The 19,741-nt window shown below is 45.7% G+C and overlaps 1 protein-coding gene across 2 annotated transcripts in view; it reads right to left on the bottom strand.

Annotated features, from left to right (window-relative positions):
* MKX (mohawk homeobox) overlaps positions 1-18,097 on the bottom strand; it is a 48,743-nt gene extending 30,646 nt beyond the window's left edge. For both annotated transcript variants that reach the window (XM_053966208.1, XM_053966217.1), the window contains exons 1-5: positions 18,032-18,097; positions 17,553-17,799; positions 15,347-15,506; positions 7,033-7,186; positions 5,479-5,814 (exon numbers count right to left, since the gene is read on the bottom strand). In XM_053966208.1, coding sequence (XP_053822183.1) covers positions 5,479-5,814; positions 7,033-7,186; positions 15,347-15,506; positions 17,553-17,734 — 832 coding nt within the window. In that variant the 5' untranslated portion in view covers positions 17,735-17,799; positions 18,032-18,097. The remainder of the gene's footprint in view (positions 1-5,478; positions 5,815-7,032; positions 7,187-15,346; positions 15,507-17,552; positions 17,800-18,031) is intronic.
* Positions 18,098-19,741: the final 1,644 nt, after the last annotated feature.

Raw genomic sequence — 19,741 nt, 5'->3', positions numbered from 1 at the left:
TCGGAGTGCTGCTTCCCCTCTCAGCAGGGCTGGCTCCAGGCAAAGCTCTTCCTTGCTGGCTGGCAGTTCCTGGGTGCCCAGGCTTTTGGGACAGTGCTCTGCCCCCAGCTGTTGCTGTTCCCAGCCCACCCAGTGCTCTCTTCCTCCATTCTCCTACTTGAGAGAGGTTGGAACTGACACCTTCCCACAAAAAAGATTCAGTTTTGATGAAGCACCATTTTTTGGGGTCATGTGGAGAAAATACGGACACATTCCCATTGCAGCTCAGGCACTGAGAAATCAAGAAACTAAAGAGAACTAAAAAACCAGCTTATTTGATTTTTGGTGTTTGAACTGAAAGAAATGCAATAAGTGAACCAAACTAGCAGGGAACGGGTGGGATCTTTAAAGTTCTCAGGTTTGGGCTATCACATCTGGTATATTAAATCTGATGCTTCCTGTGCAGTAAAGCCGTTTCCTTTTATTCTTTCTTTAGAAAAATCAACAGAACAGTAAATTAAACACAATCTTCTCCTCAATTCTCAATTCCATGCTATTTTAGTTGACGAATCAGGTCATGTAATAATAAAATTCCTGCAGAAATACGATCTTAACTGTGTAACCTTCAAATTGCAGTTATGCTCTGTGTGTATTTAATACTGTACTTGACATTCACCTTTTACATTTCACTTCTGGATGACATTAGGATCTGCAAAAAAGACCTCCTTCAGCTCTCCCAGGTTACCATTTACTTCAAAGTATCCCCAAGGTCTCCAGCACTATTTAGATCCAACTTGCAAAAAGTCACTGCTGTGAGCAGTTTTTGTAGGTCCCTTGAGTTGTTTCTGAAAACAGGTTCCATTGTGTTCATATTATGCTTTCAAATTTTATGGCTTATTTTTAAATTACATGTTAATTTCTAAAAATGTTAAATTGCGAGGAAAAGTTGGCAAGGACCACACAAAATCACAGCACTGTTCTGCAGTTTGTGTCTCTCTACAGTACTTCTGTGCATGGCTACACCCTTATATTTAAGTGCTCTGTAGGAATGTGGGCCTGATCCTGCAGAGTGCCAAGGGTCTCATCAGAGGTGCTCAGTGTGCTGCAATAAATGACCCAGGATAGTGCTTTATAAATCACCAACTTTGCAAGATCCAAAGGAAAGAAAGAAAGGAAGGCGAGAGGAAAGAAAAAGTCAGTAGTAATGAAAACATCAGAAACAGAGCGCACTTCTGAGTATGAATGTCTAAAAATAGAGATCAAACATCTTCAAAAATCAGCCAGTCGTTCAAGAGCTTGTTTAAAACCATCCTCTTTTCCTGGCCTGCAAGTCTTGAGTTTCTTCACTGTTTTTATTTGTTCTGGCTTTTCTACTGTGCTAAGTAACATATAAATGAAATCAATGAAAAATCTACCTACAGAGAAAGGACTCCCTGTCCTACCATTTAATCTCTTTTGCTCTTGTTTTAATTTTTTCTTTCCTTCACTAGGTAACAATATCCCAGAAAGATGGGAATTTTTCATTTCCTTGTGCTACAACGATGCAGAACATTTTGTTTCTGCAGGTGACTGACAATAGGGTATTCAGGGAGCACTGCAGCTTGATTACAGAAAAGTCAGCATTTTAGTGATCCGTAAACCAAAGACTGACATTGCCTCTTTAGATTTATATTCAGCTTCACTACAAACATTAGATCTTTTCCTTATAGATTTCTGGAGTGCTTGTTGCCGTCAAGACTGTTATTTCTGCATGCATTTGTACAACAAATATGGGTAGACAAGTCTGCTTTCACTTATTCCTGTCACACAGAGAACCCGCTGTGAGTGACTGCATGCCAAGCAGTTAGTGAAAACCAGTTCTCCAACACGGCTTTTTAACTAAACAAAAACACTGAACCAAGCCTTTCAGTCATCAGTTTAAGATGCATATTTGACCAATTATCTATACTTACATATTATACCTGCATTAGGATTGATCTGAAATTTTTCTGCTTTAAGTGAACACACTTGTGTATGTCCTGTTATACACATATCAGCTTACGACAGAAAGGCTTAGGGAAGCCTGTGCCACACCCGTGACGGCTGCTCTCTTCCCCGGCTGCCTGCACTGCCGGCCCGTGCCACCTCCCGCAGCAGCTCCCTGGCTCCCTGGGGCTGGGGAATGGCAGCGTGGGCACTGCACCTGCGAGGGCTCCGACTCAGGGCTTGCTGCTCCTGCCCCAGCACCGAAACTGCTTCCCATGAGCTCACGATAATTGCGTGGAGGTATAAAACGAGGCTGCTCTGCCGACCGTCAGTTATACAGCCTGTCCTTGATCTTTATGTGGGATTTCCCTGTTGCATGAAGCCGGAGTAGCATATGGTCCCGTGTTTATAAGCATGTTAATGACTGAAATGGGAACCTCTACAACCCGTTTTCCTTATAAACTTTAAACTGCAATTTCTTGTTTTTGTTATTGGACACTGCACTCATACGCCGTTAATTTGGCGCAGGCTGTTGAGACACACGTGGCCACACTGACCCCGGGCGCTGGGCACACAAAGCAGCTCCAGACACACTGATGTACCTGAAATCAGGGTCCAGCCCCTAATCAGAACCAGACAGGGCGAGTAAGCTTTCTTACTCATGAAAGTTACTTTTCCAGGGAAGCACAATAGAGAATTAGTTTAAACTCCAGTGACTTCCCGTCCTCACAGGCACAACGACCTTGCCAAACATTTCTCAAAAATAAAACATCAATCAGCTTTCACTCTGTGCTTTTTGAAATGCTGCTTAAAATGTCTTCGTAAATTAAAACGTCTAGTAGGGACTTGACAATCCTGCAACAGCTCCTTTGTGTTAAAAATTAGCTGTTTTGTGCTACAAAAAATTGCAGTGTGGAACTCCTTGTAAGTGGTGATATCTCACTTAAAAATACACTTGCCACTTTCAGGAGGGTAAGAGTGGTAAAGTCAGCCATACCCTGTTATTTGCTTAACCAAAATGTATTAGAACTATTTTTGAAAACACAGATACAGGTCTGGTACCATACTGCACTAAGAACTGGCAACCCAGGTATTCAAATAACAAAGAAAAAACATTTAAAAAGCATATCATCCTTATTTATCTCTCCCTATCTAACAATGTGGATAATTTCGTCTATTTGAAGGTAAGTTTCATAAACGGACAATACCTTGAAAATATATGCTTTCTTCATGAAAAGTTTAATTCCTGCATGTGTAACATCAGAAAATCATTAATGGGACTGTAATCTTGTAACTGAAAAAAGCCCATTTGTACCTGTATTTCCTGAATGTTCACACATATGTAGCAATGATATAGCAAAAAAGTCATGTGTATATATATATATATATATATATATATATATATCATATGTATATCATGTGTATATATATATGATCTTTTTTTTCTTCCTATATACTGCTTTTGAAGTGCAAAAAGAATAAAACTATATCCTAAGAGCTGCTGGTCTGTTCTCAAAAGAAGTGAAAATGTTAAGGAAGATATTTAGGAACTGACTTAAATACAATCTCAAGAGGAGTTCCAGGAATGTCACTTAAGAATATTAAGGACAATTATACTAGTTTTTAGTCATTCCAGCACAGCTGGTGAATTTACACAGTTGCAGTGTGCTTCCCTCAGCCTTCACATTAATGACCATATTTTTCAGTGCAGCTTGAAATTTGTCAAGAAGAACATAATCCAGTAGCAAATTTATTATAAATTTTAAAAAGTCATTGCATCCATTTTTAGGTTATGGTATAAAGCACAGAAAACCAGAAGTTTACATATCTGAGCTTCTGCATATGCTCTTGAGTAACTTTTCACTTAAAAATAAAGCTTGGCAAACAATATACTTGTAATGCAGGCCAAATGCATTTGGTATGTTCAGGGAAAAAAAATTAACAGAGAGAGTTTATTTTGAAACTTACTAACTGAGCAGGCACTATTCTTTCTTCCCACGAGACTCCATTTCCCTACAGGGCCCCCACTCGTTCTCTGGTCATTCCCAACAACCTGCACACACAAACATCCTCCTAATCCCCACCAATAGAATTCAGCCTTGTGGCCCCTCCACATGGACAAAAAAAAAAAAAAAACAACCAAAAAAAAACCAAACCAAATCAAAACAAAACAAAAAAAAAAACCAAAAAAACCCCAAAACAAAACAAAACAAAACAACAACAAAAAAAAAAAACCAAACACACAGGAAATGTGCCAGAAAAGAGAGAGCAAAGGCTGCAAACTGGAGAAGTTGCAAAGGCACCTGAACCTGCCTGCCAAGGAAGCCAAGGGGAAGCCAGTACACAATGTAAACCTGTAAACCTGTATTAACTTTACAGCAAAATCATCCAGTACCTTTCAGCAATATCCATCCCTGAAGTGATGCTGCCCTCAGGGTGGTCCCTGGCAGAATAACCTGCCAAGAAAGGCCCAGAACAACGCTAGGGGCTGCTGCAATGAGTTGAAACCCTGAGACACTGGTGGAGACCTTCAGAGACTGGAGTGCAAAACTTCATATTTTTCAAAATGAAATTTTTTTCACCTTATGTCTCAAAGAAATACAGAAGAAGTTTCACAAGAGGAGCCTTCCAGCATCCCCTGACTCATGGGGACTTAAGCAAATCCTGATCTTGCCCTGATTTACAGCAATTTACTGGCATGAACCAGACGGTCCCATATGCCTTGCTCTGACTGGTAACATAGTGGATGACATTCAACATGCTTGTATGTTTTTATTGATAAGATTACAATAATAAACTATGTGTAACCCTTCAAAAAACAGCAAGACAAGGTATTTAATGGCCAAGTCTGTGGCCCCTTAGCTCAGGAGAGTGATGCAGAAATTAGTCTTCACTAATGCCTGTAATTCTTCTTGCCTGTATTCCTAAGAGATGCATGAGCACCAAAGGGTCACATACTGGACAAGGCACTCTGAGGACAGAAAAGGTGCTGTTCAACAGGGGAAGGTGTTAACATGCACTCCACTGAAGGGCATATGACACATGTAAGTGTCACAAACAGCCACCTTGAAATTTCAAAGCCCTCTTCCTCCTCCCAGCTGTGGCCAAGGAGAACTTCAGTCCTCCTCTAGTCCTCCCTTATTGTAACAGAATACGGAAGAGTTTCTCCTTCCTTTGGCTCGTCTTAGTGCTGACAAAAAGTGGCCTCTAAGTGTCATTTCAAAAATTATCCCCATTGCTCCATTTGAAAAGCAAACCAGCTTCGTTAGTGGTCATTAACAGCACTTAACAGTAATACTGCAGGTAGAACTTCTCCAGAAAATGAAAGGATGTACAGGATTTATCCACCCTGATAAGAGAGGATGGACAGGAGTAATCCACTCTCATGCAAGAAGATGGACAGGAATTACCCACTGTGATATGAGAGGATGGACAGAAGTCTCAAAAAAAGCACAATCGGGTGACACTTGTTCCAGGAGCCACTGTCTACTGAAAATGTCTGTAATAGAAATCATGCAGAAAAATATCCCTTACCTGTCCGATAGACAAAATTGCCTTCTGTCTCTGATGATGATGGAGACACCAGTTCTTCCTCAAATTCATTGGAACTAAATGAACCAGAATGATTCCTTTGCCTTGTTTTTTCCATCATAGCTGCATTAGTAGCCATGACGTGTCTCAACGAGTCATTTAGGTAACGATTCAGTAAGCTGCTTTTGTATTTGGGGGGTGACACATAATCCTCATTGGTACTTGCTTCTGGTCTCACTCCTGTTTTTATTACTGAACTTTCAGTTTTAATCACAGTGTGATGAACTGGTTTGTTATATGCCCCTTCATTCATATGGTTTCTCGGAGGATTTTCTCCATCTGAAAAAAAAAGAACAAAGATACAGTAATACACTGAGTACTTAATATTTAACATGAGACTTTCTCTCCATGTTTTGAATTGTGATAAATATAACTAAAACTAGACAGTAACTTCAGCATTAGACACTGATTTTCATTTTCTTCTGTTCACACATTGCTCATAGTAGTTCCCATGATTCTCAGATGTTCCAGGTATTCTAAATTAATTAGCTATAGAAAAGTCTTTGAGTCTAATTTGTTCATGAATAACACAAGACAGGTAGAAAAAAAATGGAAAGTGCCCTAGCTCAATGATAAGCATTTAAAAAGCTGTGTGAATAGGCTAAATTCTTACTATCATAACTTGAAATTTGGTTTGCCTCAATACCACAGAATATTTAGGTACATTTGCTTAAACTGTACCCTTTTAATTGTTCTGCAAGCAATCTTTTCAAGGGAAGTGAGTAGAAATGCGAGTACATTCCCACATTTTTCAAGAAATGTGAGTACAGACTGAAACTGGAACAAAGATATTTGAAATTGAGTACAAACTGAGACATACTCTTCTAAAAATTCACATACAGATTTCTGACAACGTTCTGTAGGATTTGTTCCTGTCATTGTATCTCCATGTCACAACCGTCTAAAAAAAGCACTCACAGACAGAATTAATACAAAAATTCTATTAAAATACAGTGTACTTTAAAAAAACATCCTGCTTTTGTTAATTTGAGTAAGAAAGAGAATTCCAGTACATCCTTTATGGAAAACAGCTGCTAGCAAAATACATCAAATAAATAACAGTAATATTCAGTTTACCATCTAAGATGCCCCACTAATCAACCCTTTAATGATGTATATTGCTATAGCCCTTCCACAAAGGAAAGTAACAGTCAAGTGATTTCTCATTTCTTCATACCAACAAGTGTAATCATTTTTTTCCTTTAATGCACACTAAAGGAATAGGCTTGTAGAATGCAATGAACAAAAAATTATCATTCTAGCAACAATGAAATATAATAACACGCAGCCAGATTGCCACCTTGAACAACTTAGACAATCCTGCTTTGCAAGGCTGCCTAGTAGTTGGGAGCCAAAAGAGGCACCTAATTCACAAAAACAATAAAGGCAGAGCCACTGAGGGTATTTGCGATTAAAAATTAGAGCTAATTTAAAGTATCTAATACTTTCTAAATATATTTTAATCAGTTTAAAATCAATAAAATAGCATCAACAAACCTTCCGAGCATGAGTCATCGCTGCTCACGCTGAGTCGCTCAGCATTTCCCTGAACATATTTGTTGTACAGTTTTATTCGTAAAGCCCAGCTCAGATCTGGCTGCCTGACAGTGTTCTTCAGGCGACGTCTTGCATTGGCAAACCAGTTTGATACCTGAATACAAACGTGTGCATTAGCTTCCCCTGAAAATCAGGCAAATAAATTAATCCATAGAGCCCTCAAGAGTTTTATATATGCTTCAAGGGTACCACAAACAAGAGAAATAGGAACAGAAGTCCAAGAAATTACCACTGAGCAGAGCAGGAATCTCATACAGGAAGGCAATTTCAGGCTTCCCACCCTTCCCAAGTGTTAGCAAAACCACATTATCACAAGGTTTCAATTAAGGTGCCCCAAATAACAGTTGTTGTTTTTTTTTTAATTTTATTTTAAAGATAAAACCCTGAACTTTTAATATGAACCTTCAATATATTACAACTTCCTAAATTAAATATCTAATATTCAGGAATTTCCTTTGATATTTATATAGGCTACAATAAGGCTATTGAACAGAAAAAGACATTCTAAATTTGTATATATAAAATCCCAAATTCTCCCTCGCACTTTAACAGAACTCTTAGTCTTGACAGGCTCTGGGCATCAGGAAAGTCTTACAAAGAGAACAATGTACTTTGACTCACTGCAGAAATCAAACATTTGCTCTACAGAGAAGCTGATTTTACAAACTCTTTTTGTTGTGGACAGCTTAAAAAACAGTAAAGATGCAATTCTTCACAAGGTGACTACTAAACAATAGTCTGCTTTGTCTTCCCAACTGCAGAGCATTTCCTAGAGTTTGACTTAGCAAAATGGATACGTTAGTATCTCTCTAGCATATAGGCTCATTACAAAGTCAGGCTCAAACACAAGTATTTCACAGTGTTTTAGGCACTGAATGAGCAAAAAGGCACAGACTACCCTTCAGTGCCAGCAGTGCTAATTAAACCACCAAATAGGATGCATGTACTTGCAGTGACTTTTCATGAAAGCACACCTGAGAAAATGCTGGCCTTGATTCTACTGCAACTCAAAAAGATAGTAAAGAGAAAATACTGACAACCCTATCTTTACTATGAGCAAGAGCAGAGGCACGTGACCTACATTCTAATGATATTTGCTTAGTGATAAGTAAGGTGTAAAAATTTATTTAATGCTGGCAGGAGAAGGTGCATTTTGACATGACCTCTGCAAGAAGGAGGCAGAGTAGAACATTTGCAAAGTAGACTGTAAAGAATGTTAGCAGCCTACAGCCCTGTTCACATCTTTGTGTTGTGAACATGCACAAAGAGAAAGCCAGACTACTGTCGTCATATTCTGACCTGGGAACGATCACATCATCTAATTTATATCAACCTGCAAAGCAAGTTCATACATGTTTTATCAATACATGCTACCCCATTTAATAGAGAGCCAAACTGCAGACCTTAGCATTGGATTTTCGCCCTAATTTTGTCATCTGTCTGTTGTAGCTAAGGTTACTGTATAAATCACACAGAGGTATCTTTCTAATTATTCTGGATCAATAATCTCTTCAAAAGTGATTATGAGAAAAATAAACACTATGTGCCTAAAGAAAAAGCAAAGCTTCAGTTCAGAGTCCCAGCTAGAACTTAGCAGTGGTGCCTTATGCCTGTCACTTTGATTTTACTTAAAATCACATTTACATGAAACAGGGTTCCACTGAAAACACGGTGAGTGCTGGATCAGTGCTCACATGGCAAACACATAACTTTACAAGCCATGTCGTTTACTATGACAGGTTAGAAAACCAAAACTGTAGCTGGCAAAGTAATTTTCATTCTCTTCTGAGGCTACTTGCTTGTAATTATCATATTAACACGGTAATTTTTACAGTAAATGAGATGGGGTAGGCTGGAATCCATGCACTTTCTAATGCTGTTAGTGAAGTCACTCCAGACTGCTCAGCTGAAGCAGCAGTCACCTGCTGCATGACAGTGTAATTCTGAAATCAAGTATTTAACAGCAGAGATCGATCAATCCATGGTCCCAATCAACAGGATTGCAGTTACTGTAGCATTTTACCAAACTGACAGCTTTCCAACCTCTCACAAGAAAGATTTCATTGTACTTCATTTTATTACACATTGAAATTTTTCATCAGTGAAGTGCCATTTACAGAAAAGATAGGGTAGTATTAGTGTGATTCATACATAAAAGCAATTAAATTTAGCAGGAGTGATTTCTGCATGGTACTGTTGGTTTATTTTGGGCTCATTCTTCCCATGCCATTGCTTTGCTTTCTGCATATCAATATGAAAAGATGATTCATATTTTAAGTCTTCTGCTATGAAAGAAAGGAATAGTAGTATTTGATCATTATTTCATAATGAGATAAATATATTGCACCTTGTCTTCCTGCTTTTTATGGAGCACATGATTTTAAGTGCCATCACACAACACATACAAGACAATCAGGGGATCAGGCCCAGCCAGCAAAGACTTGTGAAAGGCAAGTTCTGCTTGACCAACCTGATCTGCATTTATTACAGTCTGACCCACTTAATAGATGAGGGAAAGGCTGTGGATGTGTCTACCTGGACATCGGTAAAACCTGTGACAATATTTCCCACAGCATCTCCTGGAGAAACTGGCTGTCCATGACTTGGATGGGTGTGCTCTTTGCTGGGCAAAAAACTGTTGGGATGGCTGAACCCAGTGAGTGTTGGTGAATGGAGCTACATCCAGCTGGTCACCGGTCACCAGTGGTGTTCCCCAGGGCTTGGTATTGAGAGCCAGTTATGTTTCATAGCTTTATCATTAATCTGGATGAGGAGATCAAGGGCACCCTCAGTCAGTTTGCAGAGATACCAAATTGGGTGGGAGTGTTGATCTGCTGGAGGGCAGGAAGGCTCCACAAGGGATCTGGACAGGCTGGATCCATGGGCCAAGGCCAGTGGTATGAGGTTCAACAGGGACAAGTGCCTGCCCCTGGGTCACAACAACCCCTGCAGTGCTACAGGCTGGGAGAAGTGAATGGAAAGATGCCTGCTGGAAAAGGATCCAAGGGTGCTGGTTGACATCACCTGAACATGAGCCAGTGAGTGTCCAGGTGACCAAGAAAGCCAATGGCATCCTGGCCTGGATCAGCAATAGGTGTGGTGTCAGAGACTGGAATCCTTTGGCATATGGTCTGGTTTGCATCTTAATTCAGGCAGAGGCATTTCTAACAATTTTAAGAACCGGACCATAACATGTGGCCAGCAGGACCAGGGCACTGATTGCACCCTTGTGCTTAGCACTGGTGAGGCTACAACTTGAGTGCTGGATCCAGTTCTGGGCCCCTCAATTCAGGAAAAACACTGAGGTGCTGGATAGAGTCCAGGGAATGACAACAGAGTTGGGGAAAGGGAGCACAAGTCTGATGAGGAGCAGCTTAGGGAGTTGGAGGGGTTTAGCCTGGAGTAAAGGAGGCTCAAGGAAGATCTTATTGCTCTTTACAACTACCTGAAAGGAGGCTGTAGGTGGGGGGTCAGTCTGTTCTTCCAAGTGACAAGTGATAGGACAAGAGGAAATGGCCTCAAATTAAATCAGGGGAGGTTTAGATTGGATATCAGGAAAAATTTCTTTACAGAAAGGATTGCCAGGCATTAGAACAGGCTGCCCAGTGAAAGTTACCATGGTTGAGGCACTGTCCCTGGAGGTATTTAAAAGAAATGTAGACCGGGTGCTTACAGACATGGTTTAGCAGTGGACCTGCCAGTGCTGGGTTCAATTATTATGAAGGCCTTTTCCAACCTAAATGACTCTATCCTTCTGAAAGAACCTCAAGTCAGCTTTCAGAAGATAAACCTTTAACTAAAGCATGAAGAGGCAAATTCACTCTAGAAACTCTTATCCCAAATGCAATTAAAACAAGGCCCATTAAAGCCTTGGAAGAAAGGGAAGTTAGTCAAATCCATTTAAGAGATTTTTAGGCTTAATCTATGATGTGGTATTCTCTAGCTGCTTTCCAGCTTTTGGGCACTGGTGCATGTTGCTGGAAAATCCTGATTTCTAAGGCATCATGAGAGTCAACACCTCTCTCACTCTTCAGTTTTGGACAAGCTCCAGGTGTGTGAACTGGAACAGGCTGCATGGCCACGAGCTGTACCAGTCAGCACACTCGCCCTAACCTCCAGCCACCACCTGTCTCCTTCCAGCACAACATCAGTTTTACCACTCATTTCAGCCCAGCCCCAAATGTTACACTGTCTATCCATGTGGTCTTTAAAAACCTGACTGTCCACTGCTGTAGGTCCCACTCAAGAGTGCCAGTTTGCACCACACTTACCTAAACCATTACAAAAAGAAACAACCAAAGCAGCCAAAACATCCAACCTTTCCCATGGTCCCAAGATGTGCTACTGTGATCTCCAAAAATAATAAAAAAAACCAACAAAAAATTTAGATATAAGCCAGTGGGAAAATCTTTGTCACATAAACCTCCCAAGAAGTAAGTATCTTGAAAAAACAAAGGATGAAACTCACTATTCTTGTAAAGTAACAATCCTGTAGTTCTTTGAGAAGTAAAAAGACAAAACCCAAGGGGAACGATAATAGATGTGCTTTCCAGCATTCATTTTTTTACAGCGGTTCAGTCGTTCTCTAAGAGCATCAGGTACTTATATCAGCATCATGAAATATTGACCCTCTGGCTTTACTTCTGAAGACACATCTCCAATTTTATTGTAATTTGTTCTGCTTCAGTGCTTAACAGCGGCCAAACTTTCAGAAAGGGAACAGACATCAAGTGATTCTCCTCCTCCAGTAATCCAGATATGCCTTTATAAATCTGAATATTATTAAATCCATAGCAGCACATGACTAATATACAAATCTTTGTATTGAAAAACCTTCTTTCCAACAATACACACATTCATATTTCTTTCTGGAAGAAATATACTGCCATTTTTCTTTTTTATTTCACAAGAACATCTAAACTAAAATTTAAAATAAAATAAATCAAACAGTGTGGTAATAATACAAATGAAAATGTAGCATATTAATAGGACAAGTTATTGGATTCTGAATTGGAATCTAATTGGAGTAAAATATAAAATGCCTTTTCAAACTATATTGCTTTTTTGGTTTCCTGCTTTGGCAGTTGTGGAAGTAGAAAACTTTGGACTGTTGGACTGAAATCTGCAATAACATTTGCCTTGAGGACTCCCAAAGACCTTGTTGGCCTGCACAGTAGTAAGGCAGCCCAGAATTTGCCCCAGGTTTTGCTGCTACTACTTAAGAAACAAGATGATTTATGTTTCCTGCAAAATCCTACCTCCTTGAAAGAGTCTGATTTTTCTTCAGCACTGCAGTCGGACATGCATCTGGAATAGGCCCCTCGCTGTCCCACTGCACCCAAGAACAGTGGGGTAGGCTAAAGTATTAGTATAGTAGAACAAATTAATTTAAAATCAGCCAACTCAGTAATAGAAAAATTAATGAAAATAAAGTTGTGGAAGATTTGACATGCAGATACAAAAGTTATTAGTCATTAGCATGTCATTAGTTTGTCCTAATAACAAAAGTAAAAAAACAGGGCTGGATGTTCACCTTTTTGTCTCACGGAAGAATTGGTTTTATCTATGCCATAGTCCTGAAAAAAGGTCCTTCGGATAGATGGTACATACTGGAATAAGGTTCATTAAATGAAGAAAAAGCACAGGGAGGAAAGTCACATCTGTATGATCAGTATTACTGTGACCACCATCATCTTCCAGGCAGCTGCTGAAGACCTTTTCCAAGGTCGCCAGTCAGGTGAAAAACAAAAAGACATTCTAACCATTCATTCCCTAAATGGGATTTTGACAGAAACTCAGAAACTCAAAGGGATATTCAACAGTATCTTTTGACTTTCCTATGGCTTGTGACAACAAGGTGTCAGCACATGAGGGATGCAGGGAAGAGGTAGCAGCTGTCAGCAGACAACAGCCTCCACAGGAGGGGAAAGGTGTGGGAGCAAACACCATGGTACAACACTGAGAAATGTAAAAAGCGTAGGAAATATGAGACAGGTCAGCAAATGTGAAGGCGTTTAACCCAGAGGAAACATCATACACTGATTCCTGGCTCTCCAATGATGTCCAACAATATTACTAGATCAGAAAAACAATTTATAGGCAACCCTGGTTGATGCTTTTGCAAAATGCCCCTCCTGGGACAGAAGCTTTCCAACAGACCCACAGCCCAGTCCCAAACCTGCTCTTGGTTATACGGCTTGTCTGAAAAAGCTCAGCCTTCAAGAAAGCTATTTCAGATGTACCCAGTGTGACTGAGACCACACCCTGGCATGCTCTCTCTCACTCTTAAGAGAACAAAAATTTTGAACTGAATTACAATCTTGCTCTTTCTGAACATCCAAAAAGTAGGTGTAGGGTGTGTGCTGTTTAGCTCTTTGTGGCTCAGGAAGTACTGCTGGTGCCAGACATATGTATTTACATCTCATACAGATGCTATCAAATTCCTGGATTAAAAGAGCATTGCACAAAAAAGATGAAAAAAACACCTGGGATTTCTCTTTGATGTTGTGCTTCTGTAAATGAAGATAGATATGCCTGTTTGCACAGTTCTTTCAAATATTACCGTTCATAGAAACAAAACTGGTCAAATTCAGCTTCAGCGTAAATCCACTAGAGTCACAGGGGTCTAACAGAGCTAAATGCAGCCCTCCCTGATTCTTTTTAATTTTACTCTACACTTTACGTAGATCATAAAACTCTGTGGAGAAGTGGCCATGGCTCACTTGATGCTTTTATAAAGGCTAACACTTCCTATCCCCATAAGGATTTATCAAAGCTGCCACGAGAGAAATCCTGCAAAAACCCACCAGTTTTTCTCCCTTCTCTGTTCATTCCAAGGCATTTTTAAAAGAACAGCAGAACTCCTCAAGATGTCATTAATGTGAAAGTGTCCCAGCACATATTCTGAATATATGTTTTAAATCTCATGTAAAAATACAGGGGTATTCTAAGAGCCATACTCCAATAAAATACTCCTATTGAATTGTGCCATTGAAGGGATAGTGTTTATGCAATCATAGTTTAAACCTTTCATGTATATTTTTTAAAAGCAAGACAAGTTATTTTAACTATATCTTCCAGTTATATCTGGCATTTTCTGAGACATTAATATTATTTTTGTCAAAGCTATAGTGTTTTTCCTAGTGCAATAGTTTCATAGTGAGGTACTGAAGTGTAAAATTTCCCATTTTGCCATTACTAGAATTGAAGTTCATAGCAGAGTTTTTTTTTGAAGGGGCCCTCAAAATAATAAAGCTGAATTACCACCTGTTTCTTTCTAATACTTTAGGTTACTTTGATCTCTTTGTGTCCTTTGCAAAGTGACACATAATGTGTTAGGCAGAGTGATGAGGACCCAATCCTGCAAACACATGGGTTTCATTTTACGCACCTAGCAGTAGCTTGCAGTAAGGAAATTAGATTATTCACAATGCATAAATCTTTGCAGCATCCAGACCTGAGATAGCATCACCCAGCAACTGATAGCATTTAACCACATATTTCAGTAGAGCACCAGATGGCAAAGAGAACAAAGAAGTGTGATTTATAAACATTTGCAGCAGAATTTATGCCTCTTACAGCAAGAAAACTGCCAGTCACTTCAGGGGAGAATTACCTGAGAACAAAACAATTACTCCCCGTGTCTAACTATATTACAATGATAATTCCTGCAAGACTGTGTGTGCTGAGCCACTGCACACAGCGTGTATGGTAACACTGATGCCTGTGCAACAGGTGATGACAATTATTATCAGAACAATAGAACAGTTTCCATCCTACCCCCTTTTCAAAAGGGAAGAAGAGTAGGTCCCTGAAATCTCCTCAACAATTTCTATTCTGTGCTGAATTCTCCCATGACTGATATTTTTTACTTGAGAATTTTTAAAGACTAAGCAAAAATATTTTCATTGTATTTACGAATGAGATGAAAGGATGAGGGCATCTATTCCTAGGAGTGCATGCACACACTTTTTGCCGATTGTCTTTAGCACTTCTCCAGCCACGATAGCTAAGATGTGGTAATTCTTGCTTGAGACAGTCCTGCTGGGGTGGGGGAGCCCAGGGGAGAGTGGAAGAAGGATGTGCACAGGACCCCTGGTCTTGCTGCCTGCACCGATGCTCCCCGATACCCAGCGCTGTCCTTTGCTCAGCTCACAGAGGAACTTTGGCAGACGCTGTCCCCATCCCTCCTGTCCATGAAACCCCTTGGAGCGGCTGTTAGAGGTGGGGGTAAGGGGTTGGTTCCCTTCCTTACCTGCACCAGGGTCATCTGGGAGCCGAGGGCAAGCAGAATCTTCTCCGTCTTGGTGGGGTATGGGTTGTCGCGGTGCTTGTAGAGCCACTGCTTGAGCGGCCGCGCCATGTCCTGCAGCGCCTGCCGCTTGTGCCGCACCTTCCCGCCGCTCTGCCGCGCCCTGCCGCGGAGAAGGGGCGCTGAGGACCGGAGCGGCCGGACACCTGCCCGCTCCCCCGCCTGGCCCCGGGCCCTGCCCGCTCCCCCACCTGGCCCCGGCTCCCCAGCGCGGCTGCGGCAGATGCGCCCCGTCCGAGGGGGGACCCAGCTCGGGGGATGCCCAGCCCCGGGCTGTGCCCTGCCCGGAGAAGCCGAGCCCGGTCCTCGCGGGGTGTTCGGGCACTTTCCACAGCCGCAACCCTCGGCCCGGAGGACTGCTCAAGAGAAGGTGATGCCACCAGCTCCCCGAACTCCCCGTGGGGGGGTCTGGGCGAGCGGACTCAGAGCTGGTGAATGGCCGTGGCAATGTTGCGGGCCCGGGCGGCGGCCCCGCGGGGATTTCAGCGGGGCCAGGGCTCTGCCGGTGAGAGTGTCCCGATGTTTACAGTGCTCGGCACCTGACCGGAGTGTGGTCGGTCTGTCTACCGAGGGGCTTTCCAGCGCGGCCAGGCCGCACCTCGCACGGCCGGCCGCGCATCCCGCAGCTGCGGTGCGCGTTACCCCGGGGCCAGCCCGGCCTGATTCCCCCGCCCGGGTTTATTTCCCGCTGATACTCAAGAGATACCCGCGGTACCGAGCAGCTCCTGGATCATTTCCCCCCCTCGGAGCCGGTGGCGAGCGGTGCTCCTGGAGGAGCCGGCATGCCACTCCGGCATGCCACTCGCCGGCAGCGACGCGAGGCAGCCCGCAAAGCCCCGCGCCTGCCGAGTAACAGCGTATGCCGGGGGAACGAAACCCGGGTTCCGGGAAAAAAAAAAAAAAAAAAAAAAAAAAAAAAAAAAAAAAAAAAAAAAAAAAAAGGTGTCCCTTTGTAAATAAAGACCTACAATGAAAAGTGAGTGAACAAAATCGGAGGAATCCTAAGGAAAGCCCAGAGGCGGGCCGGGGCCGGCGGCAGCGCCGCGCGGGGCGGAGGGGGCTCCGGGCGGCGCTGGGCGCCGGCGGCAGGGGGCGCCACGGGGCCGGGCTGGGCCGGGCCGCGCCGCTGCCTCCCCGGGGCTCCCGCGGCAGCCCCGCTCCGCCGCGATCGGCTGCAACAACATTCCGGTGACACACACCTGCGTCCTTTCGGCCAGCACCGCCGGTAAAACTGCGAGCTGATGCAATCACTAAGGTGGAAATTGGTCAGTATAAGCAGCTCCCCCGGACTCCTCGGTTTCGCAGCCGCCTGACTGTGCTCCTCGATCTTACTTTGTAACGCTGACCCGAAATGTCTGGTCAGCGCACGCCAGTTCAACCCTCCGAGCTACGGCTGTCAACACAGAGCTCGCTCGTCCTCTCATCACCTTCTAGTTCACCTGTTCCAGCATCAAAAAAAAAACCCTGATCCCCAAAAAACCAAGAAACTAAACCCCCTCCCCCCCAAAAAAAACCGGCTTCGGGCGGCTTAGCCTCAGCTGCCGTTTTAGCAAACCCGATCTTAATATCGTGTTATCCAGCCCCCGACTGGCATCGCGCTAGTCCGTTCTAAATCCCATCCCTAGGAACGCACTGTCAACCCAGCTCCTGCCCCCGCGTTCGCTCGGCGCGCTGCGACCCCGCGGGGACAGCGGAACAAGTGCCGGGGCCGCGCGGTGCCCGCCCGCCTCAGCCCCGCTGCCACGGCACTACCGGCGGGGATCGGCCGCGCCGCCGCCCCGTCCCCCAGGTCTCACACGTCCCGCCTGGCGCCTCCGTTTTGGAGACTTTAATTAGATGAAGCGCCCGAACAAGCCGGTGGAGCCCCGGTGTTGCCGGTTTGTTTCTGTTCGGAGGCAGAGAGGGAGGTCATGCTGTCTGGTACATTCCAGCCCAATCGGACGCCCCTGCATCACCTATTGCCGGAATTTCCCACCGTAGCTGTGGAATGAGAATCCCAGAAAATACGAACCCGGGGCCGCGGGCACAGACCCAGTTAGAAACCCATCTCGCAACCCCAAATCAGCGACGCGGCGGCCGGGAGCGCCGGCAGCGCAGTCAGGGCCGCCCCGAAGCCGGTGCGCGGCGCGGAGACGAGCGCACGGCATACCCCGTCCGCCGGTTGCGCAGGCTGAGGCTCTCCTTGATGGACGGGCTGTCGGGGAGCAGCACCTCGGCGTGGTGTGGGCCCTCCACCACCCCCACGTAGGACCGGCCGCTCCGCTCCCGCTCCTTGGCGTCCTCCTCGAAAAGCACCTGGCCGCTGAGCTTGCTGAAGACGATGGTGTTCATGGTGGGGGGCTGGGGGCCGCCGTCGTGCTGGCCGCCGGCTCCGAGGTGCGGGGGCTCGCTGTGCGCTGCGGGGAGGCGGCAGCGGTCACCGGGCAGCCGCGCCGAACCGCCGAGACCCGCCCGGCGTGACCGGCGGGGGGGCAGCGCGGAGGCACCGGGCGCCGCCTGCCCACCCACGGGGGGGGAGGCAGCCCGCCCCTCCCACGGCCCGGCCCGCTGTCACGGCCCCCCCACCCAACCCCGGTCCGCTTCCTTCGCCCGGCCCGCTCCCACGGCCCGGCCCGCTCCCGCTCGCACCTCGCCGCCAGCCTTCGCCGCGCTCTTCGCTCTGTGTCGCAATAGTTCGTCGCGCGGGTTTTCTATCGGCTTTGGTGTTTCTGTCTCGCTTGCTCTCTCTCTCACTCCTTTTTTCCCCCCTTTTCCCTTCCCTTTTCCTCCCTTCCCCTCCCCCGGAATGATTTTCCCCTTCCCCCTCCCCAAACGGGGAGGGAAACAAATTGTTTTTAACGACCACCAAATGCGCAGAGCCGGCGCCCGGAGGCACAGCCGCCGCGCAGCCACTCAAACTGTCGGGACTGCCGCTCCCCATCCCCGGCGGGAGCCACCGGCGGCCAGGGGACCCCGGCAGCCCCAGCCAGGGCACGGGCTCCGCCCGGGCAGAGCGGCGTCGAGGGGCGCTGCCTGGAGGGGCGGTAGGAGTCCGGCCAGGGGCATCTAAGGGTACGGCAGTGCACGGCTGGGCAGTTCACTGTCTGTATGGGGGAACCTCCCGGGGAAGGCGGCTGAGGACACCGGCTGGTGTCACGCTGACCGCAGGAGAGACCCCCGTCGGGGGCGCGAGGCGTAGCCACAGCCTCGTGCCACTCATTAACACCGGTGTTTAATGATGCCATGCCAGGAACCATCTCCCACCACGCTTTCCCGTTTTCTCTTGTGAGTCATGTGTCCCCCCCCCTACAAGCCCAAGGGTTATAAATTAGCCCGCAGTCCAAGCCGGGAAACAGCCCGCTGCCTTTAGCATCCTCGGCGCGGCTGGCGCGCTCCCGCAGAGACACGATGCTCAGTTACCGGCGATGTCTGCGGGCGCCCCCGGCCCGCTCCCACGGATGTGCCCCTGTTCCCCCGGCCCCGCCGCTCCACACCCGCTGCACTCCCGCAGTCCTGCGGAGCAGCGGCCCGGCCCCGCCGAGCTCAACGTTTTGGTTTTCTGTGCGCAGAAACGAAGAAGATGGCCACAGTCAATATTTACAAGGATGTAATTCAGACGTTATTTGACCGCCGCGGGTGAACGGGAGCAGCCGTCTGCGCCTGCGGGCCCGGCGGGACGTGCGCGGCGCGGATCCCTCGTGCGGGCACCAGCCGCGACTCCACGCTCGCCATGGCACCTCTCTGTCCCCGTCCTTGTCCCCGCAAGCGTGGCCCCAAAGTACCTGAGTCTGCATACCGCTACCACTTGTATCCCCCCGCCCTCTACCATCAGTCGGGCCTCGTTCCCTCCCGTTTTCCTGGGCTGCAGAGGCCACCGCAGAAGGGTACGCGATTCTCCGCTGGCTTGGCGCTGGAGCGGTGGGGACAGAGGGGACAACATGCTGCGGTCCGAAGACCCCCGCCCCCGGGGCTCAGCCGCCTGGGGTCCTTGCTGGGGCTCACCCCCATCCCCGCACCCCGCCGTTACGGGTGCGTGACGTCACGGACGCTATCGGTTACGTCACATAGTCACAGGCACTGGGGAAAGGGTTCCTGGAAGAGGGGCAGCTTAGCCTCGGGATTCACCGACCCGATTGTAATTTCTCCATTTGCTGATGGGAAGCAGGGAAGAGGCTGGGGAAGGGCAATGCATTGGAGACACCCCAATGTCCAGGGAGAAAAATTACTGTCCCCAGAGTGGCAGGAAAAGACACGAACAACTTGCTGCCAGTCCCCTGCTGAGAAAACAGATGGTCTAAAAATGTAAATAACCATGCGAGTGCTCCTGTGTAGGCTGTGCATCCTGCACTTCCACAGACT

This window comes from Vidua chalybeata, chromosome 1 (assembly GCF_026979565.1).
Source record: "Vidua chalybeata isolate OUT-0048 chromosome 1, bVidCha1 merged haplotype, whole genome shotgun sequence".
Taxonomy (NCBI): Eukaryota; Metazoa; Chordata; class Aves; order Passeriformes; family Viduidae; genus Vidua; species Vidua chalybeata.
This window is presented reverse-complemented; position numbering and strand designations above follow the sequence as displayed.